The following is a 22,355-nucleotide window of genomic DNA, read 5'->3' on the forward strand; positions in this document are numbered from 1 at the left end:
TTCCGTGAGTACCCGGCATATCACGTGACGTCACGGGCCGCCCTCATTCTTACAGCAGGCTGCCTCCACCCCATTCAGGCACCAGCGGTCCAGTCAGCATTGCAGGAGGGACAAGGCTAACAAGTTAGTGTTTTCTTGTTTTTATATAAAGTTCACGTTTTAGTCTCGTTTTTAGTATTTTCCAAGTTGTGGGGGGGGGGGGCTGAGTTTTATAAACCAATGTGCTGTGATATTTTATGGTGAACTGGGAGTTAACTTTAATTTTGCAGTTTTTTTTTTCTTTTCTTTTTTATATAAAACAAAGAGTTGGCATATTTTTACAATTGTAATTGCAGTTGAACAATGACACGCCTGCGTAATTGTAATTGATATGTAACTGATCAATTATAGTTCAATTAGACACCTTTCCAAGCTTAATCATTCACAGTTCCGTTATGTTTTACATTGATCGAACATTCTTCTTTAATCACTTTTGGTGAACCCATTTGTTTGGAAAAAAAAAATAATAATAAAAAAAAATAACATTATACACTGGTGTACGGCCAGAAAGTGGTACATCATCAGAATGTGGTATGCGTACCAGAAATTGGTACGCTGTCAGTGCTGTAATTGACTACTGCACAAATCACTATGAACCAGACGAACCGTAGTTCATCCACAAAATTGGATGTCTACAATTTTAGATAAACCAATTTGTTGATCATCAGTTAAGTGACACATTTGCTGAATTGTGAAAAAAAAAACGATATTAAAAAGATAAGGGCAAAACTCAGTACATCGTATCCCTTTCAGAAGGTCTTTTCCTTGTTTTCTGAGCTGAAATAATTTGCGCATGCGGCACAGTACACCGTGTACCACGTTTTAACGCGTACCACAAAATAACACCACGCCTGTATTATGTTTTTGTATTTGTACCTGTGATTACTAAATTATTATTTTTTATTTTCATTTTTAATATCTTGACAGCTTTGTACACTTATAACTTTAAAATCCTTACACTACACTATGTAACATAATTTTTGTTCCTGGGTAGTAAGTGTTATTTCCTAATTGCTTATGCCTCAAAAGTATAGAAAATGGCTATTATTCCCCACAGACTTTATTAACATGTATTTATACTAAAGTAATACAAAAATGACTACAAAAGATTTAGAAGTGAGTAGTTTTTCAAGATTTACGATTATACTGTAAATCTTATTTGCCCGTAAATACATGTTAATTTGGATTCATATGTTGTTTTTTTCTGACTTTATGTGAACGAAAAGACACACATTTGCCCGTTTTCACATTGGAAATAGTGATATTTTGAAATATCACTGTCCTAGTCACAAAAGCAAAGTTTGTGGGGAATAATAGCCATTTTCTATACTTTTGAGGCATAAGCAATTAGGAAATAACACTTACTACCCAGGAACAAAAAAATAAATAAATAAATTGTTACACGGTGCTATCAGTGCACTAGAGCGGACATTTTGAAAAGAGCTTTGAAACATACTTTCAAGTTATGAGTGTAAAACGTTGTCAGGATGTTAACAATGAAATGCAAAATGACAGGTACGTTATTTAAACAGATGTAGCAACACGTGGGACGTGTAACGCTATATTTTTCAGAACCCCGCTACTTACTCTTTAAATTGAATGGAGACAGTATTCTGCTCCACTACAATAGTAAATGCAATAATTAGCAGTGCAGTGTTCTCTGATCTTTAAAAACAAAGACTGTAAAATAATTCAAATATAAAATCAATGTGATTATCAAATCTATTCCATATACCTACAACTGTACTGCATTAGCTTTATCGGTATTGTGCAGTGTCACGTGATCACAACATCTGTCATGTGATCCAGCGTTTGGTCCACGTGGGCATGTGAGTCAGCGGCATGGAGGCTAGAAATGGATGTCATTTTCCCCAAAACAGATGATGTCCATGTGAACTGATTTGGAGAGGAGTTGTTTTGGAAAGCTTAAGAACCAGGAGTTTTTAAAGATAATAATGGAATACTACAAGTGGCGTGACGACGGAGCCAGTATGATATTAGATGACGAAGGTTTTGGAGCTGACAGTTCTGCTAGTACCTCCCAGCTACATCAGCAGGTAGTGTACGGTACTGGGCAACACATGTTAACTTCCTGCTTTCACAATACGCCAAATGCTGGAACTATCCGGGTACTTTAGAAAAACATATATTAGAATTTCAGAATCGTATCTTCAAAAGATTTAAAAAAAACAACAACTAATAAATAAGTCGTGTTAATAAACATAAAAGTAGAAACAGAATACACAGTGACGTTCCTTTTAGCAGTTGTACATCGTACTGTGCTTAAAGTATGGCAAGCCAAGTTATCGTTTAGAGATATCTCTAAATATTAGAATATATCTAAATTATTTCCAGATATCTTGACATAGTTAAAGATATTTGTAAATAATTTAAAGATATGTAAAATAGTTAGATATGCATGGAAATTATTACCAGATATCTTTAAGTTGAGTTTTAAGTTAAATACGGTATATACAATGCATTTTCATGTATGTTTAAATCATTTTAATATATTTTTAAATACTTTTCAGATACCTGAAATTCAATTGAAGATATCTCAAAATCACTTCCTGTTCATTTAGCGATATCTCACAATAACTTCCTGTTCATTTAGAGATAATTCCTAAGCGAACGGGAAGTCATTGTGAGATATCTGTAAATGGCAGTTTGGCGTAGCATGCAAACAAAACATTATTTAAAGAAATCTGTAAATAAATTTGAGATATCTCTATTTTATTTTTAGATATCTCCAAAGTAAATTAAGATATCTTCAAAATGGTTTATTTAAATGGTTTATTTACTAAAACTTTTCTTATCAAGACAAAACTATCGGTCTCTGGTGCGTTCTCAAGATAATAATTTGGTGTATATTCCAGTGTGCGAACACGTTACTCCATGCTATTTTAAATAGATGAGAATTAAAAACAAAATACAAGGCTGGACACAAAAATTAAAACACCTTTTTGCAGTACAAATTTGTGTGTACCAGTCACCTGATGCAAAAAGCATTGATATCATGCACTTCTATAAAATATGCAGCTTTCTCTTTGTTGCAAGTTAGGTGCAATTTGCAGACATTACAGAGGAGGCACTAGGTTGGCATGTGCATCTGTTTACAGAAAAAGTGATGGTTGTGTGGACCATTCTGCATAGATTGTTCAAGAGCAAATGTCCTCTCCCAACTTAATAAATATAGTACCTTACATGGTATCTTTGAAAGCCTTACTTTGAGGTAGACTGTAAACACACTTCACTGCGGTGTTACTGGGGTTACAGTAGTTTAGGGGAAACTGCTTGTTGGTAAGTGACAGGGAAAAGGATAGAGAAAATGATGTAAAGTCCAAATGTAACAGTCAGACTACCTGAAAATAAAGCATTCCAATTGAGAACTTTAGGTAGTGGTGGCAGTGTAGTGTAACTCAGCAGTGGACCCATGTGCAGACCAGTGTTACAAATGTTTTTTTTTCTTCTAGGGGAATGCTGATTTAATGTTCAAAAGTCAAAAGCAGTGTGTAAAAAACTCTATAGAGTGCAAATGGCACCTGGCAGAAGCCCAGCAAAAACTCTGCAGCCTGGAACTTCACAACTCAGAGTCTGTAGAGCAGGAGCATGCCAAAGCCCAGGCTGATTTTTCTGAGCTCAGACAGACGGAGCAGGAGTGGAGACACAAAGAGAAGACGCTAAGATGGGGTGAGAGGCAGAATCCCATGCTTAGCAATGCCTTCAGCAGAGAGGTGTTCAATAAGGTATGGAGCTCCAGGATTTGAAACATGACTTGATGTTTTATTGAAGCAGAGATGATGCATTGACATTTTTTGCATTTTACAGTTATTGTAGCCTTGCGTTTGTTTAAATTCTATAAAACACTGCCTAGTTAACCTGAATTGAGTACATTTTCCTCAAGTTTCACATTCATGCATAATTGTATCAGTAATGTCCCGGCTAACTTGTTAGTCTGCATTGACAGACAACATTCAGAGGACGTGTGCAAGAACAGAGATTTTCTTTCATCAAGTAGAAAAAAGGTCAAGTACATAAATACTGTATTTACGTATTTCCGGACAGATTGATTTAGAACAGCGATTAAACATAGTTTGAAAGATAACATTCAAGGTCCTTTATCAGAGATTACCGTCCTCATATAGACCAATCAGTTTAAAGGAAATTTCGGGTCCATTTTCTAATTGTGATTAAACTTGTTTCTTAAGTACAATTTAATAGTTGTAGAATCTGGAATATATAGAGTTGTCTGTATGTACATTTATGTGCCATACTTACCTTTTTGCAATGCTTTATACTGATAGCTCTGATTTTGTTGTCACAGTCTAATATATGTTACTGATTCACTTGGGTTTTTGTAGAGTTTTATAAACATTCAAAATAGAAACAAAGAAGCAGATGAGGATAAAAGCAAAAGCTTTGTACAGAAATATGAAGAACAGCTCAAACATTTTGGTAAGTTGTAACACAACTATATATATATATATATATATATATATATATATATATATATATATATATATATATATATATATATATATATATATATATATATATTTTTTTTTTTTTTTAAAGTATTTCCAGCTATTGATACAGATAAGATTGTGTTTGGTAGGGTTTGGTTTGAGTAACTAGAATGCATTTAGTCTTGCATGATGAAATAAACTGTTTGTTTATGAATGCATTCGGGCATGGACTAGTGATGTGTTTGTTGTGTTTCACTAGGCATGTTAAACAGATGGTATGACAGCCAGAGGTATCTCTCTGATCACTCTCATCTTGTCTGTGAAGAGACTGCCAATTACCTCCTTCTGTGGTGCTTACATCTGCAGGCGGATAAGGTAATTATTTACACTTTTTTTGTGTGAAGATCAGCAGGTGTATATGTGGTTATGCAGTGGTACAGTAGAATAACACAGTAAAAGCAAAGACATATTTGCCTCGTCTCCAGGTTTGTTGGTCCATTATTGTCTAATGAGGCAATGTCTCCTGACTAAGGCTGTAAATGTACATGTACATTATATATATATATATATATATATATATATATATATATATATATATATAATACACACACACACACACACACACACACACACACACACACACATATACATGTGAAGTGTTTAAATATCCGGTCGTTTACCAGTTAAATGATTCATAACATTCATACTTAATAAAAGTACTCTTTTGACTGTCTTTCAAATGTTACTAACTTTATTTTAACTTTTGCTGTTCAGTGCCCACCAGTTGAGCGGGGTTACTGTCAATATGAGAATCGGGTTAAGAACTGTTCAAATTCATCTTCAAACTTGGCAAGGAGTGTGCGTTCTGTGTGTTTCTTCCGAGTAGAAAACACAAAGCTGACTTCGGATCGTTGCGTCCCTGCTCCGCTGCTGGAGCACCTTCGTCCTCGGTGTGAGTTGATGAAGCTTTGATGTCTGTGTTTGATGATGCAATTTCAGATGGCTGTGTTTTTTTACTGCCAATGTTGGTAGGGATAATTACTGTATGCATTTCTTACTTTGCTACGCGACAGAGTTGCTCTCTCATATCAGCAGGCATGTCGTCATTGCAAATGTATTTGTGGTGCTTTCAGCATACAGAACAGTTGTAGCAAAGTACAGTGGCTTTAATCTGGTCACGAGAGACTTGGATAGCTGCCAGCTCTCATCTCTAATTTCAAGAGTACGAGCATCAGTTTTTTTATTCATCTGTTGCTTAAGATAGCACAAATTGCCCATGTCTGTTCCAGGAGACGCTCAAGCATACAATTGTCAGTGTTCCAGATCTTTTTTACGTGCTGAAAGAGCTGGTGTTGTGGAAGGTTCATGACGCACTGCTGTTCTTCCAGCACATCCTAAGCACAAGTGCTATGCTAAAAGTGACTCACTAGGTGTCATCCTGCCACCAGCATATACTGTCCGATTTCCGGCCAGCATTAACTGAAACCTGTAATAAGTGTGCAATACACGAGAGATCTTGTGCATTGCAACTGATTTCACCAAGATTACGCATGTCTGAAGCATTGTCATGGACAATTGCAACTACTTTGCCATGTAGACATCATGTTTCTATGACATTTTTAACAAATTCAGCAAGTACGTCCGACATGTGCCAGTCATCCATTTCAGTTGTTTGCCAAGATTGCCGTTTTAACCACAAATGAAATGTAGGAATCTCGTGCTCCTGATGCCCAGCAGTCTGTTGCTAAGCTAACATGCATAGCTTTTTTCAGTGCATCTTGCAAGTTAGCCTTCACAATATCGTAAAGATGATGCATTCTACACACCAGAGAGGGGCGAGAAGGCAGTTTGTAGTCAGACTCAATAAAAGACAGAAGACGACTAAATCCTTGTCCTTCCTCATCTCAGACTGGTAAACAGTCTGTTTACAATCGCAATCATCTCTGCTGCTAGGTCAGATACAGTATGTTGTCTGCCCTTACTGAATCACAAAAGTGATGGTGTGCAAATTGTGTTATCCTGGGCTGACGTGCTTGGCCGAGTCTTCATCTAGCTGGTAGTGAGGATGTTCCAACCAGAGATGATTGAGCATTACACCCCTGGAACCACCGCCATAACTTAGCAAGTTTGAACAAACTATGCATTTTACAGTATTGTCCTCAACTTTTTCCAAATAGGTCCAAACAAGACTTCTCGCTTTAATTTTTGAATGAGACATTTTGTAGTTGCTTTTCTCTCTACCGACTCGCACGACATCTATACGTAGTATGTTTGCACGCTGCATTGTACCAGTCTTCTCTGACTGGCAAAAGATTACTCACACGGTGGACTGGAAGTGAGGCAAGCCTAAGAGGAAGTAAACAGAACTGAATGGAGATGTTTTGATGGGGAAAAGGGGTATATGTGTAATGAAAATGTAAACGAAATGTTAAGGCAAATAGTTTTTTATCTTTGTTTACCTTTTAAACTTCCATTCTTACACCTGACTGTAAAGTATTAAAATTATCGAATAGTCTGTCTTGACCTGATCCTTTCAAACCACTGGTATTATCTGTAATTTGCCTCAGTCATATATGTACATGTGGCCTAAATGCATAACTAAATCTGTTTGCTGGTAGCAATGTCTGAAATATATATTTTTTAATAAAATAATTAATAAATAAATACATTTAGAAATGTTTCATATATGATGTTGCAGGCTTTTAAGCAGTTGATGCCTGTTTGATTTGATAAGTTATAGCTAGTGCAGTGAAGAAAAACCATAAAGCCTGAATATGCTGTATTATGTCTGATCTCTGTGATACAGATGCAGCTTAATCAGATGAACATGGTAGTAGATGTTCAGCCTTCTAAGACAATATAATCTAGATACATCAAATATCTCACCAGCCATGATTATTTTCCTAGCAGAGAATGTTTTATTTTAAGGTTAAGGATTGCTACTGAGGGCTGAGGCTTATTTGATTAGAATTTAACTGTATTAACAATTCTTTGAGATGGCATGATAGGGTACTTGTGACGAAGTGCCTGCCCCTGTGTGTATTTTCTGTTATATGTTGCGTGTGATGTGTTAAATGTTGGTGTGTAGTCATTGGTACACGGGATATAAACGGGTCTGTGTAACACGAGTGTTTAAAATGTATATTTGTATTTAGGCATGAGGATTGCACAGCACTTCACGTGCAAGTAAAAAGTAATAATATGTGAGCATGGGGAATTGCACTTTATTAATTCACATGCAGTTGTACCGAGACTCCAGTTGAATGATTGATTAGCAATCGAGTCTTGGTACAGCTGCATAAAAGCAGCGTGTTTTCACCCACTCGCGGTTGGGTGTTCGGTGAGTGGAGAACGGGAGAGAGAGGAGGAGAATTAGAAGTAAATATCAATTGCTATTGCGTGCTGGTGGGACCAATACGATACTTGTTTATTTATATGCTCACTGTGTTTGTTAGGCCTAGTGTTTTGGCCTAGAGTGCCGTGTCCTGTTTTCTGTTTGTTTAAACCCTTTTATTTTGCAATAAACCGGCTCAAGCAAGCGCCATCATCATTTCACATCATCTGTCTTTGTGTTCATTCCTTTTCCTGGTTCGGACGCCGCCCACTTCGGCCGTCTTTGTGACAGTACTATATAAATGTAGGTGGTTGTTTGTGGGCGGGGGGGTGGGGTGGGGTGGCTGTTAGACAAGGAGTGTGAGTTGTATTCATATTTGGTCTGCACAAAAAATTAAAACCCATCTTTGCTTTTTTTTTTAATCCTAGTATCCTCGGTTCAGAGTACTAACAGAGAGGGGATTTTCAGTTTTTTGTGAAATTTTTACCGGCAAAAAAAAACCCTGTATTTTGTAACTGTAATTTATTTATATATATTTGCACCCTTTAAAAACACTGACCCAGACACAGAAATTGAATTTTTAGAGCTGTTGCGCACTTTTATTAAACGCAGAATAACAAACTCCTGAACGGAGCGCTAACTAAACTTCTTCTTGACCTGCCCTCACTAACATGCTGGATAGCTATGCCGTTTACCAGCAACAAAGAAAGTGTACATATAGTTCCTTTCTTTCTGACCACACAGGTCTCCCCAGCACATGTAGCTTCACAGCCAGGCACACAGCATAGACTGCAGGGTTTCCAACCCTTTTGTGCAGGGACCTCATTAACTCCATTAGAACGAGGTGTTCCTCTCTGGCTCCTCTCCCTACTCCGTCACTGTATATATTACAGTGCCTTGCAAAAGTATTCAGACCCCTGACCAATTCTCTCATATTACTGAATTACAAATGGTACATTGAAATTTCGTTTTGTTTGATATTTTATTTTAAAACACTTAAACTCAAAATCAATTTTTGTAAGGTGACATTGGTTTTATGTTAGGAAATATTTTTAAGAAAAATAAAAAACTAAAATGTCTTGCTTGCATAAGTATTCAACCCCCACACATTAATATTTGGTAGAGCCACCTTTCGCTGCAATAACAGCTTTAAGTCTTTTGGGGTAAGTATGTACCAGCTTTGCAGACAGTGTGGGAGTGATTTTGGCCCATTCTTCTTGGAAGATTTGCTCCAGGTTGTTCAGGTTGGTTGGACGACGCTTGTGGAGCGCAATTTTCAAATAGTGCCACAGATTCTCAATGGGATTGAGATCAGGACTTTGACTGGGCCACTGTAGGACATTCACCTTTTTGTTCTTGAGCCACTCCAATGTTGCTTTGGCCTTGTGCTTGGGATCATTGTCCTGCTGAAAGGTGAATTTCCTCCCAAGCTTCAGTTTTTTAGTGGACTGAAGCAGATTCTCTTGCAGTATTTTCCTGTATTTTGCTCCATCCATTCTTCCTTCAGTTATAACAAGATGCCCAGTCCCTGCTGATGAGAAGCATCCCCACAGCATGATGCTGCCACTGTCATACTTCACTGTAGGGATGGTGTTTCTTGAGGCATGGGCAGTGTTAGGTTTGTGCCACACATAGCGCTTTGAGTTTTGGCCAAAAAGCTCTATCCTGGTCTCATCTGACCACAAAACCTTTTCCCACTTCGCAGCTGGGTCACTCTCATGCTTTCTGGCAAACTCCAGAAGTGCTTTCAGATGGTACTTTTTGAGTAACGGCTTCTTTCTTGCCACCCTCCCATACAGGCCAGTGTTATGCAGAACTCTTGATATGGTTGACTGGTGCACCATTACTCCACTCCCAGCCACTGAACTCTGTAGCTCCTTCAAAGTGATTGTTGGCCTCTCTGTGGCTTCTCTCACAAGTCTCCTTCTTGTTTGAGTGCTGAGTTTTGAGGGACGGCCTTATCTTGGCATTGTCTGGGTGGTGTGATGCAGCTTCCACTTCCTGATTATTGATCCAACTGTGCTCACTGGGATATCCAAACACTTGGATATTATTTTGTACCCTTTCCCTAATCTATGCATTTGTATTACTTTATCTCTAACTTCTGTAGAATGCTCTTTGGTCTTCATTTTCCTTCAGATTCACAGCCTTACCAATGATCCTTCAACAGTGGGGTTTTTATCCAGAAAATGTGACAGTAACTTTAATGGTTCACAGGTGGAGGCCAATGGTAAGGTAATTGTGTCCTCGTTATGGCAATTTCTTTCCTCGTTGCAAACTGGGAGCTTCCACAGCACAGGGGTTGAATACTTATGCAAGCAAGACATTTCAGTTTTTTATTTTTCTTAAAAATATTTCCCAGCATAAAACCAATGTCACCTTACAATAATTGATTCTGAGTTTCAGTGTTTAAAAATAAAATATCAAACAGAACGAAATTTCAGTGTACCATTTGTAATTCAGTAATATGAGAGAATTGGTCAGGGGTCTGAATACTTTTGCAAGGCACTATATATATATATATATATATAATATATATATATATATATATATATATATATATATATATATATATAATATACGATATATACATAGGCCACAGCATGATGCTGCCATATATATATCGAGCATCAAAAGAAACATATCACTATTATAGCACATTTCTTTTTGATAAAAAAAGGTATATAAATGATGGACATTGACAAAATGTTTTTGGTTTCATTTAAATCACGCTATCATTTGTCTTTGACCATGACACACTGAAGCATATGCATTTAATCACCTAATTAGTGAGACAGTTGATTGGACACTGGATATGGAGTGATTTCAGCTGTTGAATAGCAAGCTTGAATAAAAGCAATAAAGAAAATCACAAAAAAAAACAATATGCCATGTCTGTCAAGAGAGCAGCACCTTCGTGCAATCGGCATGTTGGAGGCTGGATTAGGGAAGCGAACTGTGGCTCGCCATCTTGCGTGATCACAGCCAGCAGTTTCAAACCTGGTGAGACGGTATAATCAGACACACTCTGTCATGACAGGCCACAAACTGGTAGACTAAGAGTCACAACACCTGTCCAAGATCGTCAGAGCATTTTGTAGCATCTTCGTGATGTCAGTCGTTAATCCGCACAGTAAAAAGTCACTGCACCTACTCTAAAATAATTTGTCATTTCAATTACATCTAGTGAATTTTATGCAAATATAAGTGATACGTTATATAATACACAATGTTATTTTGGCAGGTTTGAGTTATCTTTCCTCAGCCTGTGACAGGGCTGCAGAAAGAGTAAACAGATTTTTTTTTTTCTGACAGTATTTTCCTTTTTCCCTGTGTCTGTTAGAAAGAAGCCCTGATGGAGCAGGTGGCCCATCAGGCCGTGGCCATGCAGTTCATTCTCGAAATGGCCAACAGTCATAAAGTTGACCCCAGGGGCTGTTTTCGACAGTTCTTCCAGAAAGCAAAAGTAAGAATTAATCTTACCCGTCTCCATTGAGCCTCTTCTTCCCAGGTAGTTTTTTTCAAGGAGATCTACCACTAGAGGGGACTAGCGTCACAAGGACTGCATCATAATCTACGTATTTGTTGCAGCAAAGTCCACAACTGCTGTTAAATTGAATGTGCTATCAGTTCTGTATCTGTAAATCTGCTGGGCTGAGAAATACTGTTAATCTACTCACCAGTTAGTCTGTTCTGTAACCACTGCAGTTTAAGCAGAAAAGGTTTGTTTTTAAAAAATAGCCTGTGCCACATTGCTTTAACCTCCTGGACATTGATTATTGTGGTCACCTAGAACGTTAAACCTACACTAGTAGTGACTTTAGTTTCTCTACGACTACACAGGTATTGCATATTAACATATTATGTCAGTTGCCATCGCTGGCAAGGGCACAGCTTTGAGGACTACTGCTCTATATTGTTGATCTATAAAGGTGTAATGATAAGCGCTATGATAAGAAGTCACGTGGCACAGTACAGGAGATGGCTTCAGATTGGCAAGACTGCAGCTTTAATACCTAAGGCTTAATGATGTTTGATTTGTTTTTTCTTAGGCAGGAGAGGAGGGTTATTTGGAAGCCTTTACAACTGAACTAGAAGCATTCAAGTGGCGAGTGAAACAATATCCATTAAATCGCAGTGGTGAGATTTCCGAGGAGATGCAGCATCTGAAGCCCTTGAATCACTGCTGTCTGGCTCCTACGGAAGTCATGGAATCATTAGCACCAGTAGGTTTAACAAAAAAAACAAACAAAAAAAAAACGAATGAAAATCCAATGAACGGAGAAGAAGCCCTGCTGCTGTAAATAGTGTGTGTGGGGGAATGTAAGGTTGACAGGGATGGGATTAAATCTATCCCTGCCAGCAATTACAGGTGTGGCCATTCCCCAATTAGGTAATTGGTGCTAACTGGGAGTGGCCACATGTATATAAGGAAGGCTTGATCCTTTGTTGGAGGAGTTTGTGCTGTGATTTTTGTATTGTTTTGTATTAGTGTAGTGAGGGCTAATTTGTTATTTTGTTTGAACCTCTTATTTTGAGCCTTTGGTACCCAGCTTGGGCTGTGTCGCTATCCTGTCACAAACAGCATGTCTCCTTTTTTGTTTAAGGACTTAAAGAGTGGATTCCAGCTACAAGATAGGCAGATTCTGCAGAATGTACAAAGTAATATGAACCCACAGGTAAGTCAGACACTAAAACTTGCACCTTTAGTTGCAATGTAATGCATTGTATATAACCTTCTGTTAAACAACAGCAGCATCTTCTAGTGATCAGGCAGGGCTCTCTGCTAACTTTTCTTCATAGGCACTGTAACAGGGATCTTGCTTGTGGATGTGTGCATTCTCAGCTGAGTGACAGGCAGAAATCAAGACAGAGGTTGAAGTTGACACGCCCCGCAGGTGCGCACAATTTATTTACACACACATAGTGAGAACAGCTCACGTGACACTACCAACCATGGGAGCTCACTGAGTATATATGGCTAGCGTATGAAAAACCAAAATAAAACACAATACAAAAACTATAAAAGGCATCGTAAAATTGGTGTGCGCTACTCCCTAATGCATGGAGGTTCCGCTTGCTCACCTCGCTACACTTTATGGGGATCTACCATCCCCGAAATAATCTTTATGTATCAACACAACCCTGACTCTGTCCGTCAGCGGTTTTGGCAGCTTCTTTTTGCTCTGATCCCGGTTCACCATCACGGCGATCAGAGGATTTCAGCAACATATTTCGGTCTCTATACTCTGGTAGCGTGGACGATCTTCAGCCCACTGTCCTTGGCTTTGCAGCAGCCCCGAGGTGAACAAATAGGACTTTTTTATGCCTGACGTCATGCTGGAACACACCTACCTGCTGATTGTGCACAGCTAATAATCACACACAGCAGGCAGGCTCTCCCAGGAGCGTCAGGTACTGCATTATTCAATTACACACATTTACACAATCCTATTTACAATATGTACACAAAACCCACATGTGCAGGGCTCCTGCCCTGCTACAGGCACACATGTGCATCCAAGTTAGAAAAAAAACCAAATGTAAGCCTCTCTCTTGTTCCGCCGTGCTCTGTGTTTTGTTTTTGGGAGCCCGCTATGCCTCTCGCTCATGTTCTGCCGTGCTGTCTGTTTTGTTTGGGGGGCCCACCATGCCTCTCGCTCATGTTCCGCAGTGCTCTGTGTTTTGTTTGGTGAACCCGCCATGCCTCTCGCTCATGTTCCGCAGTGCTCTGTGTTTTGTTTGGGGGGCCCACCATGCCTCTCGCTCATGTTCTGCCGTGCTGTCTGTTTTGTTTGGGGGGCCCACCATGCCTCTCGCTCATGTTCCGCAGTGCTCTGTGTTTTGTTTGGTGAACCCGCCATGCCTCTCGCTCATGTTCCGCAGTGCTCTGTGTTTTGTTTGGGGGGCCCGCCATGCCTCTCGCACATGTTCTGCTGTGCTGTATGTTTGGTTTGGGGGGCCTGCCATGCCTCTCACTCATGTTCCGCAGTGCTCTGTGTTTTGTTTGGGGGACTCGCCATGCCTCTCGCTCATGTTCTGCCGTGCTGTGTGTTTTGTTTGGGGGGCTTGTCATGTCTCTTGCTTATGTTCCGCTGTGCTGTGTGTTTTGTTTGGGGGGCTCGCCATGCCTCTCACTACAACAGCAGTAATACCCTTGGCAGCGGTTTGACCACATTTTTTGTCTTCAGCCTGGGACACTCACTCTCGCTATGCTGGACATTAATGCCTAACTACATATATTCAGGGCTTCTGAAAATAAACATCCTGCCATTTCAGAAATCTTTTACAAATGTTTAGGAACGCCTCCTGGTTAGGAGCTGAATTGATTGCCATTACTCGTTCAAGTTAAACTTTGTTTTGTTTATTCCTGAAGTAAATACAGAGTACATGAAGTTGACACCACATTTATTTATATTTTACTTTTTTTTTCATTCCTTGCCATTGCCGTTTCTTCACAGTAAACAGTGGCCATAGACACGTTTTCATAAAGTAATAACATGAGGTTTACTTGTGCCTTTTTGTAGCTGAACAAGCAAATGAAAAATGAAATTTAAATTTAACCCTTTGTAGTCTATTTATTCAGCACATGTCAGGTCCAATTTATTTTCACATGCACTGTTTTATTTTACGCACGCTGTTTAAATTTTTTTTTTTCAGAGTAAATCAGGTTTAAAAGGCATTGAATCACAAAAGGGCACTCAGTACTGTATCTCCAGCCAAGCCCCACCCCTTGTTTGCTGTATTTTTCAGATACCTCGTCATAGACGTGCATACTGATAAATCCTCTCCTGATCACTTGTTTTATCACTAAACTCCTCAATAATGCGATCCATGTCATTATTTTTTTACTGTAATATCTCAAAAAGCTCTGCGAATGTCTGATATTCTTTGAGCGCTGAATGCAGAAGCAGCTACCTCTTTTGTTTATGTCCTTGTTATCTCTAGTGCATGGGGCTATGAGATGCACCCCTTTTTTTCGGCTTCATTCAGCTCCTATCAGTCTCACTTGGCCATTGAAAGGTTTTCTCAGATTTTTCTGGGGAAAAAATTACTAGAGACCTGTGCTTTACATCTTTTTGATGATGTCGGACAGGGTCTGACATCGGACGAAAGGGAAAATTATAATGTCGGACCTGGTCCGACATTGGACAGCAAAGGGTTAAACACTTAAAATGCTGCTGTGAAATGAAGGGAAAAAAAAAATACAATATACAATCTATATAGAAATCACTACAGATTTCCAGTAAGTTGGGCACTGCTTAAGAGAGGCATTTCAGAATGACTTGCTTACCTTTTTCTGTCGCATGAGATTCTGACTCGCTCCTAAGCAGCACAACGCTTTTTTGAACCAGATGGCTTTCAATAGTGATCACTGTACATGCAAGCGCATAATCTGGTTTGTTTACTTTTTGCTGTCTAAAACTTTTAAATGAGGCTCAAGAGCTGCTATGTTGATCCTGTGTGTCCTTTTTATATGTTAGTGTCACACATAACAGCTATTTTTCATATGTGCAAGGTATTTTGTCTTTTCTAGCGAATACGAACATCGGATTTTTGGATCTGAATACATGTCAATAAATATTTGTTCGGATTGTTGTCCCAGCACTTATAACTTTCGGGGGTTTCGGTCTTTTATTTGTTGTTGTTGTTGTTATTAGTGGAATTGGCGGATGTGCTGTTTCTTCAGCTTTGGCAGATCAGTTCATCTTTCAGAGGGGGTGTCGCCTTCTCCTCTTACCAGGCGCGTCAAATAGTCCATAATCGCCACTCTCACCATACCCATACAAGCAGTATATATAATTCTTATACAGTCAGCACTCTGTTATCTGTTACCAAGATACGCGTCAGTTGCGTTTTACCGCCCTTATATAAGAATAAAACCAATCCCCATTTTATATATATATATATATATATATATAATGTGTGTGTGTATGTATATATATGTAACAAATGAATGCACTTACTTGTCACACACAATTTCCAACTCACCAGTGTTCTGATACAAAGGACATCTCTTCAGTGTTACAACTTATCTGAATATAAGTCACAACCCGCGTACTCTCTAAAGCCAAATCAGTCTGTCTTATATTGTGCAGTTACACAGCGCTTCCTCCAGTTTCATCTGACGACAATGCAGCCAAAACAAATCGAAGGAGACAAGCTAGGGTAATGTAACAGTTAATCATTAAACAATTCTAGATACTGTGATGGTATTTTTTTTTTTTTTATCTGTGATCTTTAGTTGTTTTGTGCATCTTCATTTGCAAGTGAACTGTGACATTAGGGCTTATCGAATACTTCAATCCTCGCAGAGGAGGACGGCGCCAGCCCATCTAGTTTAGCACCATCCTCACATCATGACATAAGCACGCACCACCACCCCGGTGAAAGCAAGAGCACATTTTCGTGCACGGAACTGTGGAGCGGATTGTTATTGTTTTGTTTTAGCCTGCAAGCCAGCTGTGTCTTTTTGTTCATATTCAATAAACACAGACGTTTTGGGAGTTTACTACTTTGGACCTTGCCTCTGTCACCACACCACACGCACCTGACGACAAATATGTACCGGATTTAAAAGTATGTGCTGTATTGCAGTTACTGTGTAGTCTCTCTAGTTTTGGCAAGGGATATTTTCAGACTCATATTGTTCTGAATTAAAATACTTATTCTGTTGAAAATATAGTACTGTACCAACGAAACCAATACAGTACGTCTAAGTAGAACCCTACTTATTTTAAACCTCAGTCCTTTCAGCTGTGTATTTTTTCTGTTGTGTTTTTTTTGTGTTCCTGTCACAGAGACGGCTGAAGTGGGCTGCGTCAGAACCAGGAAAAGGAATGAATGACAGAGAGGGGTGGTTTTGTGGAGCTGAGCGATTGTTTCCGCTCAGCATTTAATAAACAGAACAGAAAATAAACGGCTGTAACAATACAAAAACAGGACATGGCACATTCGCCAAAATAAATAGACAAACAAAACAGACTTAAACAAAACAAACAGTGGACTAACAAACAAAACACGGTGAGCAGATATTTTAAATATTATTCGCACAATTATTCACTATTACCTCCGTCTCCTATCCCGTTCTCCACTCACCGAACACCCAAAACCGCGAGTGGGTGAAAACATGCTATTTTTATGCAGCTGTACCAAGACTCGATTGCTAATCAATCATTCAGTTGAAGTCTCGGTACAACGGCACGTGAATTAATAAAGTGCAATTCCCCGTGCTCACATATTATTACTTTTTACTTGCACGTGAAGTGCTGTGCAATCCTCTTGCCTAAATACAAATAAACATTTTAAACACTCGTGTTACACAGACCCGTTTATATCCCGTGTACCAATGACTATACACCAACATTAAACACACAACATAACAGAAAATATACACAGGGGCGGGCACTTCGTCACAGATACCCCCCCCCCCCCCCCCCCCCCCCCCCCCTGTGCAAAGCACACATGGTCTCAATGGCCACCTCCCCCCTTAAAAGCCCAAAAGTCCCACACAGAGTCCTGGGCCAGGACCAGAGGCTTCAAGGGTCCCACAGGTTGTAAGGCTGTCAGCAGTCCTGGCAGCGGAAAGGCTGCTTGGGGGGGTGGTCTCCTGACCTCCCCCCTTCTTCGAAGCCGGCAGCTCCCCTGGGTGGGGCTCCGACCACAGAACTTCCAGCAGCGAAGAAATTGCAGTGGGGTTGGTGGTCTCCAGACCTCCTCCCCCTTCTTTGTGGCCGGCAGCTCCCCTTTGTGGGGTTCCGGCCACAGTATTTCCTGCTGCGATGCGGAGCAACAGGCAGCCCCTGGCGATATGGAGCGGCTGGCAACCTCAGGCGACGTGGAGTGGCTGGCAACCCCAGGCGATGCGGAGGCATCCTTGGGTGAAGCGTGGCAGGCATCCTTGGGCGAAGCGAGGCAGGCATCCTTGGGCGAAGCGAGGCAGGGAGTCAGAACAAGGTGGGGTGCGGGTGCCAGCCCTTGTCTCGGCCACTGCGGTCGGGCGGCTCCTCCCAGTGCTTCCCTCAGCAGCCTATACAAGGGCTGCTGAGGACCGCCAGCATCTAGTCCTGGTCCTTCTGGTGCAGGGAGAGGCAGCTCCTGCTCCTCTCCCCCTGATGGAGGTGGAGGCAGAGGCAGCTCCAGCTCCTCTCCTCGTGATGGTGGGGGAAGTGATACCAGCAGGCATTCACCCTCTGCTGGTGGGGGAAGTGATACCAGCAGGCATTCACCCTCTGCTGGTGGGGGAGGTGATACCAGCAGGCATTCACCCTCTGCTGGTAGGAGAAGTGATACCAGCAGGCATTCACCCTCTGCTGGTGGATGGGGACCCAGCAGGCATGAACCCTCTGCTGGTGGACAGGGACCCAGCAGGCATCTACCCTCTGCTGCTGGACAGGGACCCAGTAGGCATTCACCCTCTGCTGGTGGACAGGGACCCAGCAGGCATTCACCCTCTGCTGGTGGTGGAGGCAGAGGCAGCTCCTGCTGCTCTGCTCCTGCCGGTGGAGGTGGCGGAGGCAGAGGCAGCTCCTGCTGCTCTGCGCCTGCTGGTGGAGGTGGCGGAGGCATGTTGTCTCCTGGCGACGGAGGTGAGAGCGACCTGTAGCCTATCCTTGTTACAGGGGACTGGTGCGGCTCTCCCTCACTTGCAGGGGACTGGTGCGGCTCTGGAGACAGCGGTGGGACCTCTCCCTCTGGCGCTGGAGACGGCAGCAACGGCTCCTCTCCCTCTGGTGCTGGAGATGGCTCCTCTCCCTCTGGAGGCAACACCACCAGGCATTCTTCCCCTGCTGGTTGTGTTGGTGGAGGCTCTGCCGCCTTCTTCCCCTTTCCTCTTTTCTGCCTTCTCCTCACCTTCCTCTCCTGGGCCAGTTCCTCCTCTCCATACTGCGTAGGGCATATGGCTAACGTGTGCCCATATGCCCCACAGCCAGGACATAACTCTGCTGCGAGGTTCCTTAAAAAAACCTCCCAGCTAATGGTGGGGGAAGACTGAGGCGACCCCTGCTCCTCCCTCTCCTGATGGACAGGGCAGCGAGCCACATAGTGCTCACCTCCGCAGTTGGGGCATAGTTGGGGTAGCTGTCCGAGGGGGTACCAGGGGCAGTTGGTCCTGGAATGCCCAGGCTCAGCGCAGCAGTAACACCCGGGCTGTTCCTCCGGCTGGTATTGTGGCTACTGCCTTCTGCCATTCTTTCCCATTTTATTATTTAGTTGTTGTTGTGGTGTTTTTTTTTTTCGTTTTGTTTTGCAAAAAACCACCTCTCCTGGTCTGACGCTTGGAGGCGCTTGTTATCCCACGCAGGACACCACGTGTCACAGAGACTGCCGAAGTGGGCTGCGTCAGAACCAGGAAAAGGGATGAATGACAGAGAGGGGTGGTTTGGTGGAGCTGAGCGAATGTTTCCGCTCAGCATTTAATAAACAGAACAGAAAATAAACGGCTATAACAATAGAAAAACAGGACACGGCACATTCGCCAAAATAAATAGACAAACAAAATGGACTTAAACAAAACAAACAATGGACTAACAAACAAAACACGGTGAGCAGATATTTTAAATATTATTCGCACAATTATTCACTATTACCTCCATCTCCTATCCCGTTCTCCACTCACCGAACACCCAAAAACGCGAGTGGGTGAAAACATGCTATTTTTATGCAGCTGTACCAAGACTCGATTGCTAATCAGTCAGTCAACTGAAGTCTCGGTACAACGGCACGTGAATTAATAAAGTGCAATTCCCCGTGCTCACATATTATTACTTTTTACTTGCACGTGAAGTGCTGTGCAATCCTCGTGCCTAAATACAAATAAACATTTTAAACACTCGTGTTACACAGACCCGTTTATATCCCGTGTACCAATGACTGACTATACACCAACATTAAACACACAACATAACAGAAAATATACACAGGGGCGGGCACTTCGTCACAGTTCCCTAAAAATGGACATGGGTTGGAACGGGCCAAAATGAAATAATCAGATATGCGTCACACGCATTTAACTGTCACTGAAGTCTAAATTCTGTAGGGTTGGATATGTGAGTGCTGATTATATATAATAATTCAGTTTGTTAGTATAGCACCTCAGAGAAAATGTTTGGTTTCATTCTAACATGCATGTTTAAACATATACACATACATAGTCTTGTTCAAAAGTTTGGAAGCTGTAACTTAAGAATTGCTCACGAATGTGTGTCAAAGTACACAATATCAGATCGAATAACAAACTCAATAACGGTGCAGTAAGAACCGCTTCGAATGATTACAAACATCATACAAAGGTAAGATGGCAAAAAAAAAGACAATTTAATTTGTAGCTACTTCCTCCTAAAGGAACACTTTAAAAATAAAGAAATGGTCATGAAGCTAGTACAGAACATAATTGTAATATCTTGGAGACTACCCTTTGGCTTCAGCAAGGGGTGTTCATACTCACAATAGCTGTGCAGATTAAAGCAATGCCTTCAGATTTTGGTGATAGCAATTCAATTAAGGGAATAATTGCAGCAGTGAGGGTGGTGTTACTGCAGTAATTTTGTTTTCCTGCTAATTAAAAATTAGTCAGTCAGTGTTAATTGCAGCCTGGTTTCTACTGTTTACTGTTCATTGTAAACAGTTGCAAAGCTGAAATTACAGCAGAGCGCAGGTGCTCTTTGTCTAACATTTAGCATTTATGTCATTTACTGTACCTGGAAATTGGTTTTTACTATTGTTTATAAAAAATAACGTAGTTTAAATATTATGTGAAAATTGGTAAATACTAAGAAAATCACCTTATTTCTGATGTAAAACTTTTCATAAAAAGGATATTTTAACAAATTCAGTGTTCAGCATACCCATTAAACTTGAAAAGTACAACCAGGCTATATGAAAATGTGTCAAAATATCCAACATGTTTTGCTCAGTTTAAAATATAGTGGGTTCCCGAGTGGCGCACCCAGTAAAGTGCAGGATGCCCCATATAGCTTGGAGATCGCCAGTTCGAATCCAGGCTATGCCACTGCCGACCATGCCAGAGGTTCCCAGGGGGCGGCGCACAACTGACCAAGCGCTGCCCTCTGGGAGGGTTAAGTTGGCTGGGAATCCTTGGCTCACCTCACACCAGTGACCTTTCTGTCTGGCTGGGCACCTGCAGGCCTGCCTGTGTGCAGTTCAGAACTGCATGCTCTTACAAAAAAAAAAAAAAAAAAAGTGTATTTAAATTTTATATTATAAGATAACCCCACTATTTTGGGAGTCCACTGCACATTGTGCAGCATTTTCAGGATGCATTTACACTTGTTAAGCTTTTCCCTTTAATCCATAGGTTGCTGAATGTTATGTGAAGCGCTGCATAGATGCTGGCCTGTGGGTCGTGCCAACCAAAGAGGATACAGATGAAACTCGAATGATGGAGACTTCATAGCCAAAGAATTGTGCTCCACCGCAATATGCAGAGGAATGCTTCCTTAAACAGGGTGGGGTATGGGAGAGATTCAAGCTATTTTTGTATTCAAATTGGTATGTGCCTGAATCAGTGCTGCACTTTATATTTGTTGAAAAGTATTTAAGAAGAAATTGTATTTTCTTGAGGTGTTTTGCTTTGTTCTTTTTATGTTAGTTAAAAAAAAGTTCATGAGTTCATATAGCGTAGTGGTGGTGCTAGTAGGAAGTGTATATAATATTTATGTTGCCATTAAATAATCTTCAGTCTTCCATAGGAAACTTTTCAACAAATGGCTGCAGTTCATGTCTGCTAAATAAACAAATAGTATTAATATGCAGTGCAGCATAGAATGCAGTCTGCAGTCACAGCAGGTTAATTCATAACCTTGGGTCATTGTAGTTGGCATAGAAACAGTGTCTGCACAAGAGTGAAACATCAGCAGGTACACTGAAATTCCAAATTAATGGTGAGTATTTTGGGTGAATTGTGTAAAAAACAGATGTCCCCCACCTTTTCAAGATGTATCATTTTATACTCCCTCAGGAACTGTAGAGTGTGTGTGTGTGTGGTTTTTATTATTATTATTCTAATAATTTATCTATAATAATAATACCATAATTTAATTCCTACCATACATAGATTTATGGGGTTTGTTTCCTACATAATTGAACCATACCATGGATATTCAAAATGGTTAATCTTTTTTTGTGCTATTGCATTTTTTAACAGTGCAATTTTAGAGCAGAACAATTTTAGGCCTCACAAAACAAGACTGTGAAAACACAGTAAAATTAAGAAGCTATTCAGAAATTAAAGATTTCTCTTTTATTTGGAATTATTGTTATCTACAAATAACTCCCTACTTTTTAATAGTGTGGTCACTGCTCCATCTATGTGAATGCCACTTTTACACAGTATTCACACCAATTATTAATCAGAGTAACATTAAAGAATGTTCCACAGGTGTTAAAGCACCCTAACGCTCTGACAGTGTTCAATTTCCAGTTAACTGTTTCTGTTAATGTTTAGGAATGTTAAGCACATGCTGTAGGATACAATAAAAAGTATTCATTTACTT

At 40.6% G+C, this 22,355-nt stretch overlaps 1 protein-coding gene across 2 annotated transcripts; it reads left to right on the forward strand.

Annotated features, from left to right (window-relative positions):
• Positions 1–41: 41 nt before the first annotated feature.
• Positions 42–21,857, forward strand: cdc37l1 (cell division cycle 37-like 1). 2 transcript variants are annotated; one of them, XM_041257559.1, is made up of 9 exons: positions 42–123; positions 1,920–2,096; positions 3,513–3,785; positions 4,401–4,494; positions 4,765–4,880; positions 11,183–11,305; positions 11,892–12,065; positions 12,447–12,518; positions 21,158–21,857. In XM_041257559.1, the coding sequence occupies exons 2-9, from the start codon at positions 1,995–1,997 to the stop codon at positions 21,254–21,256; spliced, it is 1,053 nt and encodes a 350-aa protein (XP_041113493.1). In that variant the 5' UTR covers positions 42–123; positions 1,920–1,994; the 3' UTR covers positions 21,257–21,857. The 2 variants fall into 2 exon arrangements, with proteins under 2 accessions (XP_041113493.1, XP_041113503.1); XM_041257569.1 differs by lacking the exon at positions 1,920–2,096 and having other exon boundaries at positions 85–123.
• The last annotated feature ends 498 nt before the right edge of the window (positions 21,858–22,355 follow it).

The sequence above is a fragment of the Polyodon spathula genome, chromosome 1, assembly GCF_017654505.1.
Source record: "Polyodon spathula isolate WHYD16114869_AA chromosome 1, ASM1765450v1, whole genome shotgun sequence".
In the NCBI taxonomy this organism is placed as follows: domain Eukaryota; kingdom Metazoa; phylum Chordata; class Actinopteri; order Acipenseriformes; family Polyodontidae; genus Polyodon; species Polyodon spathula.

Coding starts and splice junctions, on each gene's coding strand:
- cdc37l1 (XM_041257559.1), top strand. CDS start 1,995: ATGGAATACTACAAGTGGCGTGACGACGGAGCCAGTATGATATTAGAT. Junction 3,786..4,400: donor GCAGAGAGGTGTTCAATAAG/GTATGGAGCTCC, acceptor GGGTTTTTGTAG/AGTTTTATAAACATTCAAAA. Junction 4,495..4,764: donor AGAACAGCTCAAACATTTTG/GTAAGTTGTAAC, acceptor GTGTTTCACTAG/GCATGTTAAACAGATGGTAT.